The sequence below is a fragment of the Bos mutus genome, chromosome 26 (assembly GCF_027580195.1).
Source record: "Bos mutus isolate GX-2022 chromosome 26, NWIPB_WYAK_1.1, whole genome shotgun sequence".
Lineage (NCBI taxonomy): Eukaryota > Metazoa > Chordata > Mammalia > Artiodactyla > Bovidae > Bos > Bos mutus.
In genome coordinates this window covers 28,938,195-28,962,500 of record NC_091642.1, presented here as the reverse complement: position 1 = coordinate 28,962,500, position 24,306 = coordinate 28,938,195, and the positions used below count along the sequence as shown (strand labels likewise).

General features: G+C 39.7%; 1 protein-coding gene across 3 annotated transcripts in view; it reads right to left on the bottom strand.

Moving 5' to 3' along the window:
- Nucleotides 1–24,306, bottom strand: part of ARMH3 (armadillo like helical domain containing 3) — a 181,447-nt gene that overhangs the window by 81,472 nt on the left and 75,669 nt on the right. For all 3 annotated transcript variants that reach the window (XM_005888075.2, XM_070363369.1, XM_070363368.1), the window contains one exon: nt 19,057–19,132. In XM_005888075.2, coding sequence (XP_005888137.1) covers nt 19,057–19,132 — 76 coding nt within the window. The remainder of the gene's footprint in view (nt 1–19,056; nt 19,133–24,306) is intronic.

The window sequence follows — 24,306 nt, the reverse complement described above, 5'->3', positions numbered from 1 at the left end:
TCTGTATAGAAGTTAAATAAGCAGGGTGACGATATATAGCCTTGACGTACTCCTTTTCCTATTTGGAACCAGTCTGTTGTTCCGTGTCCAGTTCTAACTGTTGCTTCCTGACCTGCCTACAGGTTTCTCAAGAGGCAGATCAGGTGGTCTGGTATCCCCATCTCTTTCAGAATTTTCCAGAGTTTATTGTGATCCACACAGTCAAAGGCTTTGGCATAGTCAATAAAGCAGAAATAGATGTTTTTCTGGAACTCTCTTGCTTTTTTTATGATCCAGTGGATGTTGGCAATTTGATCTCTGGTTACTCTGCCTTTTCTAAAACCAGCTTGAACATCTGGAATTTCATGGTTCACGTCTCTTACCATACCATAAAATTATACATAGAAGATCTAACTAATAACCAGTGGGGACAGGGACAAAACAAAGGCCTTTGCTTTGTAAATACATATGTACAGAAACACAGAATGTTGTGAAATGATTTGCTCTCCTGCCACATAGGGGCCATTCACTCAAACAACTGGGACCAACGGCTAGAACATTCTAGAGCAAACTGCCAAAAATACATTTCTCCTCCAGTGTTCTTAGCAATTTCATCTGCAACTGTCTGCTGAGAAGAAAGCCCTTCCAACTCACCTCAAGAACCTGCACTCTTAATTACCTTAGTCCCCAGAAAGCAGCTACTCCATTATCACAGGCTCAGTCACAAAGGCAGTCCCTCCAAGCCATCTCCAAAAGGCTCAAGTGAGTACTTGGCATAATTCATTAAGAAAGAGAAAAATATCAACGTAATTAACAAGACAAAAGATTGTCTAAGCGTTTTCCAAAACAACATTCAAAATAAGGTTATCTGATATAGATAAGATCTTTCTCAACTAACTCAAAATTATGAGGTTCCTCAAGTTGGCTGTCGCATTCCTATAAAATAGTAGCCTTTACAAAGAATGAGACCCCATACCTAGGAGGCCTTAACTGACACTCCCAGAGTATGCACCCACCAAAGAGATCCTTCTATTTCACATTCCAGATTCAGGACAGAGAGTTGGGCTCAAAGTTGACTCCTTTTCCCTAGGAGTCATACTCCACAGATTGTTCATTATCTGAGCCAATAAAAACAGGCCACAATCAGCAGTTCCTACCCTGCTGGGAGAAAATGAGATGCAAAAGACAGGGCACAGGCCAAGAATACTTTCCACAAACCAACACTGACTCCTGATGTAAAAGAACACACCTAAGAACTCTTTCATACACTCAAAGTACTGTGTCCTTCTCTCAGAAATCATATACCTCCAAAACAAGTTTTCACCAATTAGTCCTCTTACTTTTGTACCTTTACTTCTAGTTATAAGGCTCAACATGCAGGCATTAAGAGCCAGTAAGCTCTGAGTACTCACATTTTGAGTATAGAAAAAGAAATAGCTGTGGGCTATTAGCTCACCAAAGAATAGAGCAGGTTCTAGAATGCTGTATTTACCACTTACATGTGAAAAAAAATCTCTCACAAAGGAAATGTACGCATATAAAGTTTAAATACAGACTTTCCCCTACTATCACCTAGTCCTAACTCCAGATATGAAGAAGTGGACAAAATTAGGGTCCTGTTTCTAATTCCTCCTTTCTCAGGAAATACGTGAAATTCTTCCCTTTAGTGTGTTATTTTGGCAAATAAAGTGTACTGGAGTATTGCATGTATACATTATTTAAGGGCTACCTAAGTAATATTCATATATCACACAAATTTATATATAAACTTGAACAACTTCTAATTCTGATAGGATATATATGGTAAGCCCTAGAGCAACCACTAAAGAACAGTGAAAAAATCATTACAGAAATTAAAGTGCTATATTAGAAAATGTCTACTTCATGCAAAAGAATGCAGTTAAGGTACAGAAGAAAAAAAAAAGACCTGGGACACAGAGAAAACTAGAAATAAAATGGCAGACATAAGTCCAATTATATCAATAACAGCATTAAATATGAAAGTAATAAACAATCCAATCAAAAGGTGGAGATTATCAGACTGGATAAAATAGATAAGATCCAACAAATGTCATCTACTAGAGACATATTTTAAATTTAAAGGTATAAACAGATTGAAAGTTAAAAAAAAAAATGAGCAAAAAAGATATGTCATGAAAGAAATGAAAGCAGAGAAAATTCAATAATAAAAATTGGAGACTGCAATACCCATTCTTTAATAATGAAGAGAACAACTAGGCAGAAGATTAATACAAAATAGGAGACTTGAACAATATTATAAATCAATTAGATCTAACATAGAACAGTACCCACAACCATAACAAACTATGTTTTCTTCAAGTGCATATGAAACATTCATCAGGATACATCATACACTAGGCCATAAAACAAACCTCAATAAATTTAAAATGACAGAAATCATACAAAGTATGTTCTCCGACCAAGTTTCTTTCTTTTTTTTTTTTATTGCAATATTGGTAATTAATTAAACCTATATTCCAGTTCACCAAGATTCTTCATCTCTACCTAATCTACTATGTAATCTATTCATAGTGTTTAATTAGTATTATTTATTCAGTTATTAAAGTTCCCATTTTGAAATTCTCTTTCAAAATTTCCCCATCAATTTTGATTTGGTCAGAGAATATACTTCATATTATTTCTACCATTTAAAACTTATTGAGATTTGTCTTATGGAAGAGAAAACTAAGCTTAATGCAAGAAGGAAGAAAATTTAAAACACCAAGAATGGAAGTGAATGAAATACAGAATAGAAAAACAAAAGAGAAAAAAAATCAATAAAACCAAAAGCTGATCCTTTGAAAGATCAACAAAACTGACAAATTTTAGCTAGACTAACAAAGAAAAAAGAGGAAATTCAAATTAGTAGAATCAGATATAAAGGACAGCACATTACTACTTACCTTACAGATTAAAAAAAGATTATAAAGAAACACTATGAACAACTCTATGTCAATAAATTAGACCACTTAGACAAAATGAACAGATTCCTAGGAAGACAAAAACTGCCAAAACTGACTCAAGAAATAGACAATTTGAATAGACCTAAGTGAAGAGGAACTAAAAAGCCTCTTGAAGGTGAAAGTGGAGAGTGAAAAAGTTGGCTTAAAGCTCAACATTCAGAAAACGAAGATCATGGCATCCGGTCCCATCACTTCATGGGAAACAGATGGGGAAACAGTGGAAACAGTGTCAGACTATTTTTCTGGAATCCAAAATCACTGCAGATGGTGACTGCAGCCATGAAATTAAAAGATGCTTACTCCTTGGAAGGAAAGTTATGACCAACCTAGATAGCATATTCAAAAGCAGAGACATTACTTTGCCAACAAACAAACGAACAAACAACGAACAAAGGTTCGTCTAGTCAAGGCTATGGTTTTTCCTGTGGTCATGTATGGATGTGAGAGTTGGACTGTGAAGAAGGCTGAGTGCCGAAGAATTGATGCTTTTGAACTTTGGTGTTGGAGAAGACTCCTGAGAGTCCCTTGGACTGCAAGGAGATCCAACCAGTCCATTCTGAAGGAGATCAGCCCTGGGATTTCTTTGGAAGGAATGATGCTAAAGCTGAAACTCCAGTACTCTGGCCACCTTATGCGAAGAGTTGACTCATTGGAAAAGACTCTGATGCTGGGAGGGATTGGGGGCAGGAGGAGAAGGGGACGACAGAGGATGAGATGGCTGGATGGCATCACTGACTCGATGGACGTGAGTCTGAGTGAACTCCGGGAGTTGGGTGATGGACAGGGAGGCCAGGCGTGCTACTATTCATGGGGTCGCAAAGAGTCGGACACGACTGAGCAACTGATCTGATCTGATAACGAACAAAGACAATGAATTACAACTTCAGAAAAACCACCTGTGAAAAAGAGCCCAGGCCCTGGTGGCTTCACTGATTAACTGAACCAAAGATTTAAAGAAGAATTTATACTAACTTTTCACAAAGTCTTAAAAAAACGAGACGGGATCACTTCCCCAACTCATTCTGTGAGGCCAGCATTACCCTGATATCAAAATCAAAGACATCACCGGACAACCAGCAGTCGAGTAAGCAGATGCATAGGGATCACTGGGCAGCAAGGCCTTGCTACCTGACCCAGTCCTCCTGGTGTGCATTTCTCTGCTCCAGGCCATGGACCACAGACAGGACCCGGCAACATTTTTTCCCCAAACATCCCTGGATGAGGTAAAACTGCCAAGAGAAGACAGATTCCTCATGAACACATGTGGGGACAGTTCTGAGCACCCGAATTAGCTTCCAAAGTTTACCTCAGGCTGGCCTTAGCCAGTGCAAACACCTTTTCACCATCATCTTCAGTCAATATCATAACCTTTGTGCAGGCATGACTGAAGTTTCTTTCCCCCTGCTCCTCACTGCCACCACAATGAAGCGACATCCCTAAGTAAGATGAATAAAAATATGATAATATTTAAAACAAAAACAAATAACTCCCTCCAAAGCCCAAAGGCATCACAAGAAAAGAACACTACAGAGCAGCTTCTCTTATGAATATGGACACAAAAATTCTTCAGAAAAATATAAGCAATCTGAACCCAGCAACATATAGAAAGAATCATGAGCCATAAGTGAGATTTATCCTAGGAATACAAGATTGGTTTGATATCTGAAAATCAATTAAACTATATCAATAGCATAAGAAGCAAAAACCACATGACCATCTCAACAGATGCACAAAGAGTGACAAAACCCAACACCCTCTTGAGGAGAAAAGGGAACACTCCTACACTATTGGTGGGAATGTAAATTGGTACAGCCACTATGAAGAACAGCATGGAGGTTCCTTAAAAAACTAAAAATAGAACTGTCATATGACCCTGCAATCCCACTCCTGGGCATACGTTCTGGAGAAACACATGACCTGAAAGGATACATACACCCCAATGTTCATTGCAGCACTGTTTACAAAAGCCAAGACATGGAAGCAACCTAAATGTCCATTGACAGAGGAATGGATAAAGAAGATGTAACACATATATATACAATAGAATATTACTCAGCCATTAAAAAGAATGAAATAATGCCATTTGTAGCAACACAGATGGGTCTGGAGAGTGTCACACTGAGTGAAGTTAAGTCAGACAGATAAGGAGAAATATGGTATGACATCCCTTACATGTGAAATCTAAAAAGAAATGATACAAATGAACTTACAAAACAGAGACAGACTTAGAAAATGAACTTATGTTTGCCAGGGGAAAGGGAATTTAGGGAGTTTGGGAAGGTTATGTATATACTGCTATATTCAAAATGGATAACCAACAAAGACCTACTATACAGCACACGGAACTCTACTCAATGTTATGTGCCAGTCTAGACGGGAGGGGGTTTGAGGGAGAATGGATACGTGTATATATATAGCGGGAGTCCCTTCGCTATTCACCTGAAACTACCACAACACTGTTAATCAGCTGTATCCCAATCAAAACAAAAAGTTTATAAAGTTAAAAAAAAACAGAACCAACACCCTCTCAAGGTAAAACAAAACAAGCACACACACAAACACACACACACAAAACAAAACCAGAAACTATTAACAGAAATAGAAAGGAACTTCCTTAGCCTAAGAAAGGGCATGTATCAAAAAAAAAAAAAAAAATCCACAGCTGTTTTTAATAAAATATTAGAAAGACAAAAATGTTAAATACCTATAATCTCTCCAACCAGAGATATGAACACATTGGTTAGTTTCCTTTCATATTCTCTTTTTCTTTTTGGCCCCTACTTGAAGCATGACAGATAGATCTTAGTTACCTGACCAGTGATTGAACCAATGCCCCCTGCATCAGGAGCCCAGAATCTTAGCCACTGGACCACCAAGGAAGTTTGAAATAATATCATTTTGTATCTCTGGTCCCTTCTAAGTCCACATGAAGGGGAGTGAATGGAACTGAACAAAGTTCCATATGGAAGGTATTTGGTTGATTAGAATGAAGTCTTGTGCGCATCATCAGAACCAAGGCTGGTAAGACCCCAGATGTGAACATTCAGGACAGCAATTTTTAAAAAAGATAATAATAATAATGAACAATTACATAGCAGTGACTATATACCAGGTACTATTCTAAGTGCTTTTCAATACTGTCATTTAATCATCTCAACAATGACACAGGTTCCATTACTATCCTCACTTTACAGATGTGGAAACTCAAGCAAAAAGTGGTTAAATAACTTCTTCAAAGTAAGCAAGCAGTACAGCTCAGACTTAAAGTCAGACAATCTAACTCCAGAGTCCCTGTTCTTAATCAAGCAGAGGAATAGCAAACTTAAAAACCAAAAGGAATGAAGACATGCAGAAAAAATGTGAAGTCTCCATTTTTACACCTTATCAGTTAAGTTCCAAACTCAGCCTGATTCAAATTTAGAAATTAGAGTTGTGGTTATCTCAAAAAGAACAAAGTAGGTACTGGGCAAACTGGATCTCCAACTCCAAAAAAAACGAAGTTGGACTCTATCCTTACACTATGTTAAAAACGTCACTCAAAGTGGATCAAATAGCTAAATGTAAAAGCTGAAACTATAATACTCTTCAAGAAACATAGGGAAAAAGCTTCATGACTTGCACTGGCAACAATTTCTTGGATATAACACCAAAAGCACTGACAACAAAAGAAAAAATAGGTGGAAAGGGCGAAAGTATTTGCAAACCGTAAGGCAGGATATTGGTATCCAGAATACATAAAGCATTTCTAAAACTCAACAACAACAACAAAACACAATTTAAAAACCTGCAAAGGACTTGATTAGACATTTCTCCAAGGAAGATACACAAATTTGGGCCAATAAGCACATGAAAAGATATTCAACACTACTAGTTATCAGGGAATTGCAAATCAAAAATCACAGTGAGATACACTTCACACTTACAGGGATGGTTGTGATTCTAAAAAACAGAAAATAACAAGTGCTGGCAAGACTGTGGAGAAATTGGAAACTTTGTGTTATCACTGATGGAAATGTAAAATGGTATGGCTGCTGTGGAAAAAGGTTATGATGGTTCCTCAAAGTATTAAAAATAGAATTACCATATGGTCCAACAATCCGACTTCTCAGTATATACCCTAAAAGTGAAAGCATATCCTCAAATATTTGTACACCCATGTTCACAGCAGCACTATTTACAATAGCCAAAAGGTGGAGGATGCAACCATTTATCAATGGATAAATGCATAAAGAAAATGAAATAAATAAATACACACACACACACACACGATGGAATACTGAATTTTATCTTTAAAACAAGGAAAGACATTCTGATATATGCTATGACATGGGAGAACCTTGTGGATATTATGCTAAGTAAAAAAGCCAGTCACAAAAGGACAAATAGTGTATAATTCCTCTTATATGAAGTTTCTAGAGCAGACAGAAAGTAGAATGGTGATTGCCAGGACTTGGGAAGAGGAGGGAATGAGAAATTATTGCTTAATGAGTACAGTTTCAGTAGGGGAAGATGAAAATGCTCTGGAGATGGTTGGTGGAGGTGATGGTTGCACAACAGAGTGAATGTACTTAATGCCACAGAACTGCAGACTTAAGGGTTAAAAATGGTAAATGTTATGTTACAAATATTTGCTCACAATTTTTTTTAAAAAAGCAAAGTAGAAGTCAGGTTGCAGTAAGGAAGGGTTTTATATGCTAAAGTAACACTTTAAAATCACAGCAGCCCCAATTTTTAAAAATCTTAATATTTCATTATATATATCTGCATCTCCTAAACCAAGACTTCTTTACTGCACTGCAGTTGACCAAGCTCAGATATGACCTAATGCAAAAACCTCTCTGCGGCATAAACCAAATTAGGGCAAAAGAGACAATAAACCACATGGGATTCAGTGTTTGGTTTTTCATTTCTAGCTGCTACAGTCTTAAGAGATTGGGGAACAGCAACTATTAGAATAATATGTAATGTTCCCAGCGACTGGGGAAACAGTATTGCAGCAGCCTCATTATGGTGCTTTGTTTTAATCTGCATAATACTTTTCATCCTCTGTAATATGAGACCTGCAGGGTCTGATTAACAGAAGAAAGGTCATTACTGTTAAGTTCTGATCCCAGGAATAATTTGAGCCTGCCTGTCACTTTGGAGTAGACAACTGGATGTACTCCTTGCTACTCAGGAGTCATCTGCCCAAAATTTCTGCTCCTTGGTTGCCGGAGAAGGCAATGGCAACCCACTCCAGTACTCTTGCCTAGAAAATCCCATGGATGGAGGAGCCTGGTAGGCTGCAGTCCATGGGGTCGCTACAAGTCGGACGTGACTGAGAGACTTCACTTTCACTTTTCACTTTCATGCACTGGAGAAGGAAATGGCAACCCACTCCAAGGTTCTTGCCTGGAGAATCCCAGGGACGGGGGAGCCTGGTGGGCTGCCGTCTATGGGGTCGCACAGAGTTGGACACGACTGAAGCGACTTAGCAGCAGCAGACTAGGTTGCTTTAGCATCATTCCTTCCAGAGAACACCCAGGACTGATCTCCTTTAGAATGATGCTGGGAGGGATTGGGGGCAGGAGGAAAAGGGGATGACAGAGGATGAGATGGCTGGATGGCATCACCAACTAGATGGACATGAGTTTGAGTGAACTCCAGCAGTTGGTGATGGACAGGGAGGCCTGGCATGCTGCAATTCATGGGGTCGCAAAGAGTCGGACAGGACTGAGCGACTGAACTGAACTGAGACTAGGTTGCATCTTTCAGCTGAAGTGCTTGGTGTCAAACTGCTCTTCCTCTCAACTCATCAGTATGCATTCTGATAAGAGAGCTGTGACGAAGAGGCAAATTTTACAGCCCAAACAGGTGCATGAGCAAAGGGATTCGGGGGAATTTTGCCTGGCTGAGACCTTCCATTCCCTTTCCAATCCTAACTCTGTGGCCATCAATAGTGAATGTACCCTCCCTGATTACTGCCTGAGGGTGTTCCACACCTCCCTCTCTATGACATTCAGAATTCTGTACATAGCCCACTCCAAAGGGTATTATTCTCAATGAACCCCCTTAGACAGAGGCTGCTGAATTTCTTTTCCTTAGAGTCCCCAGCAGAGTGCACATTTAAAGCATTCTATTTTTTTTTTTTTTTTTTTGAGGGAGAATTTTTTAGGATGAAAGAATACAGCTACATAAGCACTAAGCAGGAGGGGAGAGTACACCTCAGCATCGGAACAAAAAGACCACTGGAGCAAACAGAGGACTGCAGGCAAACTCACCAGGAGAACAGTTAAAAGAGACTTACAAAGAAATGCACTTAATTCTCATTCCAAACCACAAGCTTGTCACTAACCCCAGCAATATCTAAAAAGTCATTCTCAAAGACCAACTAAACTTTGGCTTAATGTATTTCAGATAAAGGGAAAAATTAATATATTAATCACAGAGTTCAAACTTTATCCACCTTAAGAAAATCACACATCAGGAGAAAAGCCCATCTGCAGTGATTCAGTCTCTATTTCTGTGAGCAACCAGAGAATAGGATGTGAACTTGGTGCTAATAAAATGCTCATTAAGTGAAAAGCATTAAGATGTTAACATGAAGAGATTCATTAAGGGCTTCAAATTACTTACCTTGAAAGTTGTTTGGTTAGATGAAGGTCAGATTTCAGTCTAACATTTTTCTTTTTCTCCTTTGACTAATTGAAAGTTTGAAAGTCAGCAGACATCTTCCCTAAAGTACAAGGCCTCACTGAGGGAGCCTGCTCAGTGGTGGCAGGAAATACTTAGCATAGAAGTGTCCAAGCAAAAGTATCAAATGCTTTCCTTCTAGCCCTGCACATAGTCCCTCAGAATGCTTTCCTTCTAGCCTTGCACATAGTCCCATATTTTTCCTTTGTGGATCAGCAGATCTGTGAAGGCAGCTTAAAGTAACAATTATACCAAATGGAATTTTAAAGGTGGAGACATACTATTTTATTTTCCTTGTGGCAAAGCAATGCAACATCCCTAGAGGGGAAGGAACAAACATAAGGCCCTGTATATTAATGACATCAGGTGTTTCAATAAAAATAGCAGTTTCTAAGCAGCTGCATTTTAAGAATCTCTGAAGGATCAAACAGGAAGAGAGAGACAAATTGTTTAAACACAAATAACTTTGATAATTAAAGAACTAGCATGACTAAGCCATGAAAGACAAGTGAAAAGCAAACAGACTGACACTTGAGCAAATTTAGGCCTCCAAGAAAGTGGAAGGATTTTTAATTTTCAGTCACAATCTAAACTCAAAAAAAAAAAAAGGTCTGCAGTCTTCCTGCAGCTTCTCATTTGCTGGTGAGATACTGTTAGGGTTGCCATTATATGCAGTACATTCCAGAAGATCCCAAAGACATAACTTGTATCTGTCATCAACTGGCAAACCAGTCTCAGAGGCTCTTCCAGCTGTTAGGTGTCTGAAAATTTCACATGCAACCTAATCCCTTCCCATGATTATCAAAGAACATACTAGAGAAGAGGTGGCTAAGTTTATTCACTCTGCCTTAGAATTCTTTTCAGGGGCTTCCCCAGTGGTCTAGTAGTTAAGACTCCGTGGCTTCAATCACTGGTTGGGGAGGTTCTGTATGCCTTGAGGTGCAGCCAGATTTAAAAAATATCCTTTCCAGGTGTTGCTGCTGCTGCTAAGTCACTTCAGTCATGTCCGACTCTGTGTGACCCCACAGACGGCAGCCCACCAGGCTCCCCCGTCCCTGGGATTCTCCAGGCAAGAACACTGGAGTGGGTTGCCATTTCCTTCTCCAATGCATGAAAGTGAAAAGTGAAAGTGAAGTAGCTCAGTCGTGTCCGACTCTTAGCGACCCCATGGACTGCAGCCCACCAGGCTCCTCCGTCCATGGGATTTTTCAGGCAAGAGTACTGGAGTGGGGTGCCATTGCCTAATAGTGTCATATATCCTGTGTTTCTGGCCTCTCTGTGCTGTATAATCTCCCCCTTCTTCAATGAAGCTGTGAGCCATGCTGTGCAGGGCATCCCAAGATGGACAGGTCATAACAGAGAGTTCTAACAAAATGTCCACTGGAGGAGGGAATGACGAACCACTCCAGTATTCCTGCCTCAAGAACCCCATGAACAGTATAAAAAGGCAAAAGATACACCGGAAGAGGAGCTCCCCAGGTCAGATGATGTCCAGTATGCTACTGGGGAAGAGTGGAGAAATAGCTCCATAAATAATTAAGAGGCTGACCCAAAGCAAAAACGATGCACAGATGTGGCTGTGTCTGGTGATGAAAGTAAAGTCTGATGCTGTAAAGAACAATATTGTACAGCAAAGGACTGATGCTAAAACTGAAATTCCAATACTTTGGCCACCTGATGTGAAAAGCTGACTCACTATAAAAGACCCTGATACTGGAAAAGATTGAGGGCAGGAGGAGAAGGGGACGACAGAGGATGAAATGGTTGGATAGCATCACTGACTCAATGGACATAAATCTGAACAAATTCTGGGAGACAGTGAAGGACAGGGAAACCTAGCATGCTGCAGCCCATGGGATCACAAAGAGCCAGACAGGACTGAGCGACTGAACACGACAACAGTAGGAATGCAGACTTCTTAGGCATACCACATTTTTGCCCTCAGAGAAAAGAATACTTCCTTGGACCACTGTTATTCAAAGCATCAAAGCCTACCCACAAAGAGAAGCAAAACATCTTTTAAGGGTAACATATTAACATATATAAAAGAGATAAATGAAGACACATATAGGAAACATTCTCAATGCTCAAAATACTAACCCTGAAAAACAGCATGGCAATTCCACAAAACACTAAACATAGGTGTGCTCCACGCCCACCAGAGACGCTCAGAGGGCTCAAACAAAACCTTCTGCGCATCAGGACCCAGAGGCCCCACAGAGACTGAGCCAGACCTGCCTTTGAGTGTTTGAGTGTCTCCTGCAAAGGCATGGGTCAGTAGTGGCCTGCCTCGGGGACAGGGGCTCTGGCTGCAGCAGACCTGCGTCACGCAGAGTGCGGCATAAACCCTCTTGGAGGAGGTTGCCATTAGTTCCACCACAGACCTGCCAAGCAGACTGCAGAACAATTACACCAAAGAAATTCTCGCACTGTTAAGAACAGATTTCCAACAGATTTCCCAACCTGGGGATCTAGCAAAGAGATTGAGAACCCCTAGGGAATTTGACTTTGGAGGTCAGTGGGATTTGATTACAAAACTTTCACAGGACTGGGTAAACAGACTCTTGGAGGGTACACACAAAACCTGTGCATACAAGGAGCCAGGAGAAAGGAACAGTGTCCTCACAAGAGACTGAGCCATAGGTGACTGTCAGTGTCCAAGAGTCTCTGGCAGAGGCATGGGTCGACAGTGGCCTGCTGCAGAGTCAGGGGCACTGAATACAACAGTGTGTGCACAAGTTCTTCTGAAGGAGGGGCCATTACCTTCATTACCCCTACCATAGTTTGGCCTCAGGCCAAACAACTGAAAGGGAACACAGCCCCACCAATCAACAGAAAATTGGATGAAAGATTTTCAGAGCATGGTCCCGCCCATCAGAACAAGACCCAGTTTCCCCAACAGTCAGTTGTTCTCATCTGGAAGCTTCCATAATCCTCTTATCCTTATCCATCAGAAGGCCGACAAAATGAAAACCACAATCACAGAAAACTAACCAAACCGACCACATGGACCACAGCCTTGTCTAACTCAATGAAACTATGAACCATGCTGGGTAAGGCCACCCAAGGACAGGTCATAATGGAGAGTTCTGACAAAACATGGTTTACTAGAGAAGGGAATGGCAAACCACTTCAATATTCTTGCCTTGAGAACCCCATGAACAGTATGAAAAGGCAAAAAGGTATGATACTGAAAGATGAACTTCCCAGGTCGGTAGGTGTCCAATATGCTACTGAAGAAGAGTGGAGAAATAACTCCAGAAAGAATGAAGAGGCTGGGCCAAAGCAAAACAGTCCCCGGTTGTGAATGTGACTGATGATGGAAGTAAAGTCCGATGCTGTAAAAAACAATATTGTATAGGAACCTGGAATGTTAGGTCCATGAATCAAGGTACATTGGAAGTGGTCAAACAGGAGACGGCAAGAGTGAACACCGACATTTTAGGCATCAGTGAACTAAAATGGACTGGAATGGGCAAATTAAATTCAGATGACCATTATACCTACTACTGTGGGCAAGAATCTCTTAGAAGAAATGGAGTAGCCATCATAGTCAACAAAAGAGTCTGAAATGCAATACTTGGGCGCACTCTCAAAAATAACAGAATGATCTGTTTGTTTTCATTCAGTATCACAGTAATCTAAGTTTATGCCCCAACCAGTAGCGCTGAAGAAGTTGAACGGTTATATGATGACCTGCAAGACCATCCTGAAGATAAAGAACATCCTCAAAAAAAAGAAATGCAAAAAGGCAAAATGGTTTTCTGATGAGGCCTTACAAATAGCTGAGAAAAGAAGAGAAGCTAAAGGCAAAGGAGAAAAGGAAAGATATACCCATTTGAATGCAGAGTTCCAAAGAATAGCAAGGAGAGATAAGAAAGCCTTCCTCAGCGATCAATGCAAAGAAATACAGGAAAACAACAGAATGGGAAAGACTAGAGATCTCTTCAAGAAAATTAGAGATACCAAGGGAAAATTTCATGCAAAGATGGGCACAATAAAGGACAGAAATGGTATGGATGCCGGGGTCCAGCCCCGGTGGATCCAGGGAAATTCGAAGGAGAGACGGCTTCGGCGAACTGGATACAATAGCTTTAATTAAATATTAATTAGAGATATAAAGAGTAATAGAATAAGGATAGCTCAGTAGGAAATTCAGTGGAGAAAAGAGGCTGAATAACTTGGTTTATGTGGAAAGCTAATACAATTCCAAAATAAGGAATTTACGTCACCTATGTAGGCCACAGGTGTCCTCCTATTCTCCCGAAGGAGAGGAGACACTAAGGCCTCCTGGATAGATCTTAGAAGCCCAGGCATAATTAGTAGGCTTGACGAGCCTCCGCGTTCCAGATGGGGATTCAGCCAGAAGGTGAGTGAAAGAACAACATGGGGAGTATGGACATAACAGAAGCAAAAGATATTATGAAGACGTGGCAAGAAAACACAGAAGAATTATACAAAAAAGATCTTCATGACTCAGATAACCACCATTGTGTGATCACTCACCTAGAACCAGACATCCTGGAGTGTGAAGTCAAATGAGCTTTAAGGAGCATCACTACAAATAAGGCTAATGGAGGTGATGGAACTCCAGTTGAGCTATTTCAAATCCTAAAAGATGATGCTGTGAAAGTACTACATTCAATATGCTAGCAAATTTGGAAAACTCAGCAGTGGCCACAGGACTGGAAAAGGTCACTTTTCATTCCAATCCCAAAGAAAGGCAATGCCAAATAATGTTCAAACTACTGCACAATGGCACTCATCTCACATGCTAGCAAAGTAGTGTTGAAAATTCTCCAAGCGAGGCTTCAACAGTACGTGAACTGAGAACTTTGAGATGTTCAAGCTGGATTTAGAAAAGGCAGAGGAACCAGAGATCAAACTGCCAACATCCGTCGGATCATAAGAAAAGCAAGAGAGTTCCAGATAAACATCTATTTCTGCTTTATTGACTATGCCAAAGCCTTGGACTACGTGGATCACAACAAACTGTGAAAAATTCTTAAAGAGATGGGAATATCAGTCCACTTTACCTAGGACTTCCCTGATAGCTCAGTTGGTAAAGAATCTGCCCACAATGCAAGTGACCCTGGTTCGATTCCTGGGTTGGGAAGATCCACTGGAGAAGGGACACGCTACCCACTCCAGTGTTCTTGGGCTTCCCTTGTGGCTCAGCTGGTAAAGAATCTGCCTGCAATGTGGGAGACCTGGATTTGATCCCTGGGTTGGGAAGATCCCCTGGAGAAGGGAAAGGCTACCCACTCCAGTATATGGCCTGGAGAATTTGAATCCTGGACTGTATAGTTCATGGGGTGGCAAAGAGTCGGCTATGACTTTCACTTTCACTTTACCTGCCTCCTGAGAAATCTGTATGCATGTCATGAAGAAACAGTCAGAACTGCACATGGAACAATGGACTGGTTCCAAACTGGGAAAGGAGTATGACAGGATGTATATTGTCCCCCTGCTTATTAAACTTATATGCAGAGTATATCAAGCAAAATGCTGGGCTGGATGAAGCACAAGCTGGAATCAAGATTGTCGGGAGCAATACCAATAACCTCAGATACACAGATAACACCACCCTCATGGCAGAAAGCGAAGAGTAACTGAAGAGCCTCTTCATGAAAGTGAAAGAGGAGAGAGAAGGAGCTGGCTTAAAACTCAATTTTCAAAAAACTGAGATCATGGCATCCAGTCCCATCATTTCATAGCAAATAGATGGGGAAACAATGGAAACAGTGACAGACTTTATTTTCTGGGGCTCCAAAATCACTCCAGATGGTGATTGCAGCCATGAAATTAAAAGATGCTTGCTCCTTGGAAAAAAAGCTATGACCAACCTAGACAGCATATTAAAAAGCAGAGACATTACTTTGCCAACATAAGTCCGCTGAGTCAAAGCTATGGTTTCTCCAGCAGTCACGTATGGATGTGAAAGTTGGACCATAAAGAAAGCTGAGTGCTGAAGAATTAATGCTTTTGCACTGTGGTGTTGGAGAAGACTCCTCAGAGTCCCTTGGACTGCAATGAGATCAAACCAGTCAATCCTAAAGGAAATCAGTCCTCAATATTCACTGGAAAGACTGATGCTGAAGCTGAAGCTCCAATACTTTGTCCACCTGATGCAAAGAACTGACTGATTGGAAAAGACCCTGATTCTGAGAAAGACTGAAGGCAGGAGAAGGGGACAACAGAGGATGAGATGGTTGGATGCCATCACTGACTCGATGGACATGAGTTTGAATAAGCTCCAGGAGTTGGTGATGGACAGGAAACCCTGGCATGCTGCAGTCCATGGGGTCACAAAGAGTCAGACATGACTGAGCGACTGAACTGAGGTGTGTCCAGTTGCTCAATCATATCTGATTCTGGGTGCCACATGGACTCTAGCCCACCAGACTGTTCCGTCCATGGAATTTTCCAGGCAAGAATACTGTAGTGCTTGCCACTTCCTACCCTAGGGGATCTTCCAGACCCAAGGATTCAACCAGCATTTCTTGTGTCTCCTGCATTGGCATTTGGATTCTTTACCACTAGCACCACCTGGGAAGCCCCGTTAAATATGGTTATTGTTCAGATAGATGCTCAGTCGTTTCCAACTCTTTGCGACCCCCGTGGACTGCAGCATGCCAGCCCTCTTTGTCTATCATCAACTCCCAGAGTTTGCTCAAACTCACGTCCATTGAGTTGATGATGCCATTCAACCATCTCATCCTCTGTTGCCCCCTTCTCCTCTTGCCCTCAATCTTTCCCAGCATCAGGGTCTTTTCCAGGGAGTCAACTCTTTGCATCTATCCATTAAACACAGGCTTACCACGCAACCCACCAATTCTACTTCTGAGTATATTTGCAAAAGAAGCAAAAGCAGGAACTGAAGAGATATTTGTACACCCATGTACAGATAGCCAAAAACACAACAACCAAAAGGTGGAAGCAATTCACTTGGGATCTCATCAGTGGATGATGGATAAACAAAATGTGGCACCTATATACTTGGAATATTACTCAGTCTAAAAAGGAAGGAAATTCTGACAAGTGCTACATCGGCGATGAACTGTAAAGATATTATGCTAAATGAAATAACCAGTATTTTATAGTTTTCTAAGTACTATAACATACATAATTCTCACAACCGCTTCTCTATAAAACAACTGATATCCTCATGACCTCCATTTTATAGCTAGTAGAAAGAGGTCCAGAGAAGCTAAGTAAGTTGCTCAAGGTCACACATTAAGTGGTAGAGACAAAAATTAAAAACCTGGTTTCTCTAACTCAAATTTCCATGCTCAAGCTCCTTTCAATACATCATACCGAATTTTCTGTTTACCTCCATAGTAACACTAAAAAAGGAGGCATTACAATATAAAAGAAAGAGCCCTGGATTTGGAATTAGAAAACTATGATTAATTCTCGGATTTGACACACAAGAATTGTGGGACATTTTGCAATTCAAATATCTTCAAGATTTAGTTTCCTCACTAGTTAAAAAGTATACTCTATAGGGTTTGACGACTGAAAAAGACAGCAATTTTTGAAAGAGCAGTACCTAGTTTAGCCCTTACTAAATGAAAATAAATTTTAAAAAATAAAAAAGTAAACTTCTGCAGGCTTAGCATCACCAATATATTCCCCTGATCTGGTGGTAGTGTGGTAAGTGATATTCTAAAACATCCTTCCAGTAATCTCTTGAAAAAACTGACTGGATCTTTTGATGTTTTCTACATATATTCCAAGTCTAATTCATTAGCAACAGTGAAGATGATATAATTACTGTCTGCAGCAAGTTCATCAAGAAGTTTGAGGAATGAAAATGAAGGTATAGGCCTAACTTACAAAGAGAACCGTGTCATGGTTATAGGCATCTGCTCTAAGCCCAAGCCAGTCCTTTCTGGGGTATTCAGAAAAAGGACAGGTCAGTAGTTTAAATCAGCTGTTTGATGGCCCCTAGGAAGAATAAGGACAGCAGCCAAACCAAAAGCCACCGAAAGAAAAAGCAACAATGCAGGAGATTAAAGCAAGCATAAAAGACTGTGATCAAGGAAACAAGCCCCAGATGAAAAGACACTGCCTGAAAACCCTAAGTAAATACATGAATAAATAAACACAACATAAATTATACCCATATGCACTTCATTCTATAGTCCAGAATCTGGTGTTTCTTTCAAACACCCACATTTGTCATACTGTCCTTCGGTCACAAAGGGCTCTTTAGGAGAAGGCAGTTTGTAATTCCTGATTCCTATAGAAAGTCACATTTATCATAAGGATTTACTACAGAATCTGGCTTATTTGCTAGATGCAAATATACATGAAGTTGTGAGATTTATAAAACTATGTTTGCTGCAAAATGTCTCTGGGGGTTAGGTAAGGCAGATCAACCTTCAATACCCTCAATGCAATCTTGTTAGCACATCTCACCCGCCTGCTCCCTCACCCCTGCCCTCCCAAAACACACATTTCACACTTTTTCTTTTGTTCCCAGACTTGTCAAATACTAGTAAGTCACTGCAGGGACAGGACATTTTACCTTAAAAGAAAGGGGTGGCAAGAAAAGAAAGATATAGAAATAAATATTGAATCTCAGCTCTGTCACAAATCAGAATCTATACCAAGTTGTAAATGTGCATTACTATTACTGGGAATATCTGGCAAAACTTATATCTGGAACTAAATCAAGTTTCCCCATCTGTTGGGTTTGCCTCTTCTACTCAATGTTAATTTTTTAATTGTTTGCAAGAGCCATATAATAACTGCTGAGAAAATAAAAAATGATAGGCACAAAGGGAGCCAGAATAACACAAGTCAGCTTTAGGTTTCATGACACTGAAAGCACATTCTCTCCATTTACAAACAGCTCTCTCCTGTGAGTGTGTGCTATTTTCTCAAGACCCTAAACCAACTCCATGTCTGACTCAATTTTATCCAATACATACAGCACTCTGTAATTGCCATGCTGTTTCATAAGGAACCTAAAATGACTTAGCCCCATGAGCTCCATTTGGCTCTGTTTACCACAAATAGAAATAGCCATGTAAAGCAAAACGTCAGAAGTTCCAGATCCCATGAGTCATTCATTCAACTCATGGAGAAAGGCAGAAAAAAATTTCCAGAGAAAAGCTTTCAGATGGCTTATACACAGAAACCACTTTGGCAACAAAGAGGCCTGAAAAGGGTTTGCAACTATCTCCTGGTAAGAAAATTCATAAACGAGCAAATTCTGTGAGCTATTTCAATATGACAAAATGAAAGTCACATGCATTCCTGCTTTTCTTGATCAAATATGAAAACTTCTTCCACTCCTACAGACATCGGGGCTTAAAATAGTACTGATGTTCAATATATTTCACTTAGAAAGGTACAATAAACCTCAGGATTAACCACAGAACTCTGAAAGAGATAAATCCTCACTTCTTACCTGATATTAACCAACGCGTGAGTCACCTTGCTAGCTGCTTCTTTCCACTGGCCTGCATTGGTAGAAAGCCTCAGGACTGTAAAAAAGGAAAGAACAAAGATGTGTCAGACCACTGGTATTAAAGAAATATGAGCGAAGACACAATGAAGAATATCACTATTGGAAAAACCAAACGCAGTCTGTGCCAATCTTCTATTTAAGACATCCTAATCTAGAGGAAAAAAATAAGGGCTTATTCTCAACTATCTTTCCCGCAATTTTTTTCCTCTTTCTTTCACTTTCTATCAAAATATTCTACTCCTCTGCCTTGGGTTTCCCTCTCTCCACTCTCCGCTAAAATGTTTCCATACTTAGTTTTTGCATTCAGTTAAAATCTACACTGGGGTGGTGATGTGAGGGTAACCTGATTGCCACATTAATCATTTCCCTAATAGCTGGGGCCGATTTAGTGGAATTGGCCAGCTGAGTAAGTGTCCCTTCCTGTTTCACATACAGTATATCTTTCTCCTAAAGGTCTGAACTGGGTCAAATAGGATAAATAATCTTGTCAGACAGAGGATGGTCATGTTTCAATCAGAGTAACCTGCTTTAGCTCCCTTGCCTTAACTGTGTAACCTGCAACATGAATCAACTGGAATGGTCTTCCCTTCTCTGACCAAAGTCTCTCACACCCTTACTCACAGAAGGGATGATGGAAATATAGTTCCCAGGTGGTGCTAGTTGTATAGAACCCGCCTGCCAATGCAGGAGACTTGGGTTTGATCCCTGGGTCAGGAAGATACTCTAGAACCCACTACAATATTCTTGCCTGGAGAATCCCATGAACAGAGGAGCCAGGCGAGCTATGGCCCACAGGGTCACAGAGTCAGACACAACTGAAGCAATTTAGCACACACACATGCATATTCTCTGTCAGCTATGAGCTTCAGGGCCACACATTATAGTACCTATACTCTTTCAGAAAAGAGACAAACCAGCACAAGTGTTTCTGGAAAGAACAAGGATACAGTGGGCGCTCCAAGCATATGTTTTTAATGAGTGAATAACGAATATGAACTAAACATGTAGAGAGTCTACTATGTGCCAGAAACTGGACAAAGAATATATACAATACAGCATACATATGAGACTCAGAGGAGACAATTAATCAATCAAGTTTATTCACAGAACTGTAAGTAAGGGGGCTAGAATTTAAACCTGGAGGGAATGGTCCTACAGCCTGTACTTGATACACTGAGTGGTTAAGAGTGTGAACTCTGAAACCAACTGTTGGTGTCCAAGTCTAGCCTTTGCCACTTACTAGAGAAAAACAGCAATACTTACATGAAAGGATTATTATGAAAATCAAGTAAGTTATATATATAAAGCCTTAGATCAGTACCTGGCACATAGTAATTGTTACATAAGTATTAATATTAGCTATTATTCATTAAATAGACTGTCTTCCAAACAAATGCAAGAATATACTTAAGACCTTCTCGGAGGAGAAAGTCAGTTAGTTAGTTAATCAGAGCCTAACATTAAAAAACGTATAACCAATCTGCATAGGTACCATCACTACCAACTCCTGACCAGTACTGCTCTAGCAAGAGTAGTAGCAGCAGCAGCTGTACTAGAGGGAGGGCATATAACTGTAATAGGGAAAGAAAACTCATCTGGCTACTCTGCATCTATTTCAGCAATATTTCATTTTTATAAATTCATGCAATTTTACGAAAGAGAAGATGGAAGCCTTAATAAAACATTATCAGAGTGCTGCTTTCCTAATTTACAAGATTTAGTGCAGGGGAACTCAGTTTCAAGTTAGAGCTTTTCAGTCTCAACTCAGGGATTCATTAAGTGTATGCACAAATTTATTCATGAATGAACAAAACTGTTTCAAGCAGGTCAGACATATTTTTTTCAACTCAGTTGCAAAAACTGTTTAGATATATCCGTTTTCCACTAGACCCTCCACTAAACCATAAATTCTCTGATGGTCAAGATCTAGTATTTGTGGAATTGAGCTGAATTTTACTCCCCTTTCCTCAGAGAGGTATTCAACTCTGTTCACGGATTATTTCTCTGTTAACATCCTGTCACATCTGTTCCTTAGTGAACAGGCACCCAGATGACCTCATCACTACATTTCCAAGGGAAACAAGCTTTCCAAGCCATTGGCTTTTACATTCTTTTCTAAGTTCCCAAATTTAAACACAAAATTATCTCAAAACACCCAAACGCCTCAAGCTAAGTTTATCATTTAGGTAGTACAAAGTATGATACACCAAAACAGCATACCATGCAGCCATTTAAAAAAGAGACTTAAAGTAATAGCAAAAACTGGAAACAACCATAATTTTCATGAAAGGAAAGAATGGTTAAATAAACAGTATCCATACTATGCAAAAAAAGAGAGGGTGGAGAGAGAAAGAAACTTAAGAAAACTACCAAAAAAAAAAAAAATGTTCTATAATAGCTTAAAAAAAAAATAGGATAACATGATCACAATTATGTAAAACTATGCATAAAGTAGACTAATATGTGCATGCATGCTAAGTCGCTTCAGTGGTGTCTGACTCTTTGTGACCCCTATGGACAGTAGCCCACCAAGCTCCTCTGTCCATGGGATTCTCCAGGCAAGAATACTTGAATAGGTTGCCCTGCCCTTTTTCAGAGGATTTTTTCAACCCAGGGATCGAACCCACATCCCTTACATCTCCTGCATTAACAGGTGGGTTCTTTACCACTAGCGCCACCTGGGACGCCCATATGAAAATAGTGCTCATACTAGAAAGGAGAGATTGTATTAAATAAAAAAATTTGTACCTTGTTTTTTCTTTAGTACTGGTAATTATCTTTTTCTAAAAGGAAAAAAACAGTTCAAAATATGGTATCATTTACGGTTCAGGGTAGCTTATGTCAAGGTCCTTCCTCATCAGTGGATATCACTGCTGTAGGAATATTAAATGTGTCTTTATCAAGAGTCTCCTTCTTCTAGCCATGATGAAGTAACAAGACATAATTAACCCTTCTACCTTAAGCAATAAAAAACTGAACAAAATATAAGAAACAATAGCTTTCAGACATTAGACAATGGGTATACAGAACTGTGATCCTTTAAGATGGAAAACAAACAAGGTGAGCCCTAGAATTATCCCAGCTTACTGTGTGAAAAAGTTTCCAACCTACAGGGCAGACAGGAGGAACTTAAACAGAATCCAGAAGCTTGCTAAATCAAAGACACAGAGATTAGCAACTGGACAGGACAAGGCACCTAGAATTTGTGGCATAGAGCACTGTAGAGGAGGGATTTTAACAGGGTATTCTATAAGTTTGTAGAGGGGTCCTCTTACATCTTTTGCTGAGCACTGATCTACACATAAAAAAGAGAAAACTACTCAAGCCTGGGGGTAAAGAACCACTGGAAAAGAGAAGAAATTGTGGAGCTCATGGAAGGCTCTACAAGCAAAATAATTTGAATTTCCACCAGTAAGAGTAGAAAAACCTATCGAAATATGAATTATCAGGAAGAATCTTCAGATGGGTACTGCATTAGTAATCTGGCCAAATTAGCCTATAATAAAAGTTGCTCTTAACCCAATTTAATAACCCTTAAAAGCAAATCCTAAAAGGATGAAACAGATTCCATACAACATAACTGCATTCCAGAATAAAGTCTAACATTATATAAAGGAACATAATAAAATCAAACCTTACAACATTAACATCACAATGTTCAAAATCCAATTTAAAAATTACCAGCATTCAAGAAGTAGGAAAGGGACTTCCTGGTGGTCCAGTGGTTAAGAAAACACCTTGCAGAACTATACTCAATATTTTGTAATAACCTATAGTTGAAAAGAATCTAAAAAAGAATACACATATGTATATACACACACACACACACAAATCACTTTGCTCTATATCTGAAACTGATACAACATTGTAAATCAACTGTTTCAATAAAAATTTTTCAAAAAGAATCCACCTTGCAGTGCAGGGGACACAGGTTCAATCCCAGGTCAGAGAACTCAGATCCCACTAGAGAGCCCATGTGCTGCAACCAAAGACCCCACATGATGCAACGAAGATCCTGCATGCCACAACTAAGACCCAATGCAGCCTAATTAATTAATTTTAAAAACCCAAAGAAGCCAGAAAAACATAACCCAAAAGCAGGAGAAAAATCAGTCAATAAAACAGACCTAGACATGAAGAGAGATGATGCAGTTAGTGGGAAAGGACATTAAAACAGCTATTGTAATAATGCTCCATATGCTCGGGAAGGTACCAAGTGAAAACAAAACTTGTGTTCACATAAATCTGTGTACAAAAATGTTTACAGAGGTTTTATTTACAATCCCTAAAAACTGGAAACTTTCTAAATGTCCTTCCACTGATAAATGGATAAGTTAAACTAGCATATTCCCACAATGGAATATTACCCCATAATAAAAAGGAACAAACTACTGATACCTGCATCAACATGGATAACTTCAAACAAATTACTATGTATAAGAAGCCAGACTCCCAGTGCACTAGCCCCAAGCATCCAGTATGGGATGGTATGGGGAGGGAGGAGGGAGGAGGGTTCAGGATGGGGAACACATGTATACCTGTGGCGGATTCATTTTGATATTTGGCAAAACTAATACAATTATGTAAAGTTTAAAAATACAATAAAATTTAAAAAAAAAAAAAAAGAAGCCAGACTCAAAAAACGGTATGATGTCATCTATATACTTTTTTAGAAAAGGCAAAATCATGGGGACAAGGAATAGATCAGTGGTTGCTAGAAAGTGACTAGGAGCTGATCTCAAAGCAATAGGTGGAGGAGTTGATCTTACAGGAGTACAGAGAAGAGGGAAGTTTTTGAGATGGTAAAACTCTTCTAAATCTTGATTTTCTGTGATAATTATACTTCTATATGCATTTGCTGAAATTCAGAACAGTACATTAAAAATGGTGCATTATATCATATATGTAAATTATACTTCAAAAAACCTGACTAAAAAATACATTTTTTTCCACCTGAAGTTTCATTATACTTTACACAAAATGGAGAGTACTGAAACATGCCACCTCCTGCTATTTGTTGTGTTTCATTTAGTAAAATTCACTTTCCTCTTTGTACTTTCTTAGTACATCTGAGCATTCCCAGATATCCTTTCTTCTCTTGTTGCTATAGCTGTAAACGTTGATCTCATTTGACTGTGTACATGGCTCAACTGTGCAGGTAAGCCAGACATCTATAAAACACCTCCCCCA